General features: G+C 41.2%; 1 protein-coding gene across 1 annotated transcript in view; it reads left to right on the forward strand.

Moving 5' to 3' along the window:
• Positions 1-322, forward strand: part of LOC114027841 (V-type proton ATPase 16 kDa proteolipid subunit-like) — a 490-nt gene extending 168 nt beyond the window's left edge. The window contains exon 2 of the mRNA XM_027842032.1: positions 1-322. This exon is cut by the window's left edge and continues 5 nt beyond it. Within this exon, the coding sequence (XP_027697833.1) occupies positions 1-322 (322 nt within the window).
• Positions 323-2,695: the final 2,373 nt, after the last annotated feature.

Genomic DNA, 2,695 nt, shown 5'->3' on the forward strand with positions numbered 1-2,695 from the left:
TGAACTGATCATGAAGTCAATCATTCCTGTCGTCATGGCTGGTATCATCGCTATCTATGGTCTGGTGGAGGCTGTTCTTATTGGCAACTCGCTGACACCGAGAATCACCCTGTTCAAGAGCTTCCTTCAGCTGGAAGCAGGCTTCAGTGTGGGCCTGAGCAGGCTGGTAGCAGGCTTTGCTATTGGCATTGTGGGTGATACTGGTGTCTGGGGGATAGCACAGCAGCCCCGACTATTCATGAGGATGATCCTGATTCTGATCTTCACTGAGGTGCTTGGGCTGTACAACATAATTGTGGCCCTCATTCTCTCTACAAAGTAGACCCTCTTTTCCCATTCTTCCCAGTGCCTCACCTCCTCCCCCCATTCACCCCTTCAGCCACAGAATATGATGTAAAGAACTGTCTTGAATCACCCCATCCTTCCCAATTCACTCCAGAACAAATGGCCTGACACCTGGGGCAGTTGCCCAGTTGGTAGTTGGTCTTGTAAACGCGCAATGTCTTAGTGACTCTTCTGTCTGTCACATAGCACTGGATTAGATGGTGCCTGAAATGGACCCAGCTGGGACTGAGGTGTCCTGGGATCGACCAGGCAGCTGTGCAATCTCCCTACCCATTTGCCATTAGTATTCTGTGTATAAAGGTGAGTTAGAATTGTCATTTTTCTCTTCACTGGATGTTTATGCATAAAGATTTGACATGTTCATAATGTTTATGGAGCAAGAATTTTCAATTTTCCATGCTATATATTAATCTTAAATATAGTTAGATTATTGCACCGTGGGGTTAAGTGTCAAGTGCTGAGAATTCCTTGGATGTGATCATTCGAAATTCAAGATTGCTGTAGTGTCCTGGTATTAGTAAGAATTGTATGATTTGGGAACATGTTGTACATGTGTTTCCAGTGCTGCTGTGTAGTACGGGGCCAGGGTTTGTAGTGATGTTTCCAAATAAAATTTTGACTGGAAAAAAAGTCTTTTTTAAACTCCTACAGCATCCATAATTGTGAGTTAGGATCTAAGGTTCTTTCCAGAACCTTAGAACCTGTGCTTTATGGAGGCAGCATGATACAGTATAAAGACACCCCTTTTCCCCCACCCCCACCCTACCATCACAAACACATAGAAGTTATATGGAGGCTTGGGTGATAAAGCCAAGCTCAGTACCAAGCCTCACTCTGATGGGCATTCAAATGAAATTAAAGCAAGAACAAAGAGTGAAGTGAAGCACTGGGTCACTAACCACCCTAGGTGGTAACCCATTTGATTGGTGACTGAGTGTGTGTAGGCTAGTCCTGTTAGTTTACTATACCCACTGACTGTCCCAGAGATCAGACCACACTCCAGCTTCACATCCCATCCAGCCATCTACCTGGGCCATTTCATTAGTTGCCTGCCACCTCCTGCATATGTCTTCTCCAGCCACCCTTCCCTCCCCCTTTTCCACTTCCCCAGAACAAAATTCCCTTTCCTGGTCATCTTCCCTTTTACATGTCCTCTTTCCCTATCAAAATGTAAGCTCCTCAAGGGGACTATCTTTTTAAAAACATTTTTTCCCATCTTAGTACAGTACTTGGCACATAGTAAAAGCTTAATAAGTCTTTTTCATTCATTCAGGTAATCATTTTCCATTCTTTAAAGCACTATAAAAATACCAGCTACTATTATCCTCAAAGCTACAGTAGTTCTCTTTCTTTCCCCATGGTACGCTTCTCTTTTATACTGACAGTCTAAATTCTGAATAAGGATTGAAGACTAGGATCAAGGTGGATAATGGTGAAACATGGGAAGAGGACCAAGTGACAGGCAGACTGGTAGAGGATTTGTCATTCTGTGGTATGGGACAAAAACAAACCCTAAAGTCAATGAGAAATTTCTTTGTTGTCCCTTTTCCATAGTTGAAAGCTTTGATGATGGTTAAAACTTTACACATGTGACTATTTGTAGTTCTGATATATACAAATGAAGATATAGACTAGAAATGTTGTTTGTTCTAGCTAAGAGGGCTTTAATTTATTTGCTGAAGAATGTATTCTTATACTTGTGTAATTTATTCCATTGGTAGGTTCCAGAGAAGAGACATGTGCCTTAGACATTGACTCTAAGAGTTGTAATGGTTTTTAAAATATAAAGCAGAGATAGAAAAGAGATTAGAATATAGAACAGTGAATATTAGAGCTTGTAGGACCCCCAAAGAGAGAATGGTAGACCTAGAAGGGACTGCAGAAATAATTTGATTAAATGTCTCATATTTGCACCTCAGATGAGGAATTTCTTTTCTAAAGAAAAGATGTTACTATACCAAGTTCACAGAGACAGTAAATGATGGAGCTGGAAGCCTCCTTGTGGGGATGGACCACAGAGTTGAGATGGAACACATAGGATAGGGGAGACAGTTTTTTTCACATTCAAGATATCAAAATGATATATTGTTTTGGATTACCAAAATGATTTTTTGTCCATTAATTTATATATTTTTAGTTTTCAAATTCACTTCCACAAGATTTTGAGTTCCAAATTTTCTCCCCATCTCATCCCTCCCCCAACCCCAAGTCAGTGTGCATTCTGAATACCCTTTCCTCTGATCTGCCATCCCTTCTATCTCCCTCTCTCCTTCTCTTATCCCCTTTCTCTTCTATTTTCCTGTAGGGCAGGATAGATTTCTATACCCCATTGCCTGGATAGCTTATTTCT

The sequence above is a fragment of the Vombatus ursinus genome, unplaced genomic scaffold (genome assembly GCF_900497805.2).
Source record: "Vombatus ursinus unplaced genomic scaffold, bare-nosed wombat genome assembly UNPS02014863.1, whole genome shotgun sequence".
NCBI lineage: Eukaryota > Metazoa > Chordata > Mammalia > Diprotodontia > Vombatidae > Vombatus > Vombatus ursinus.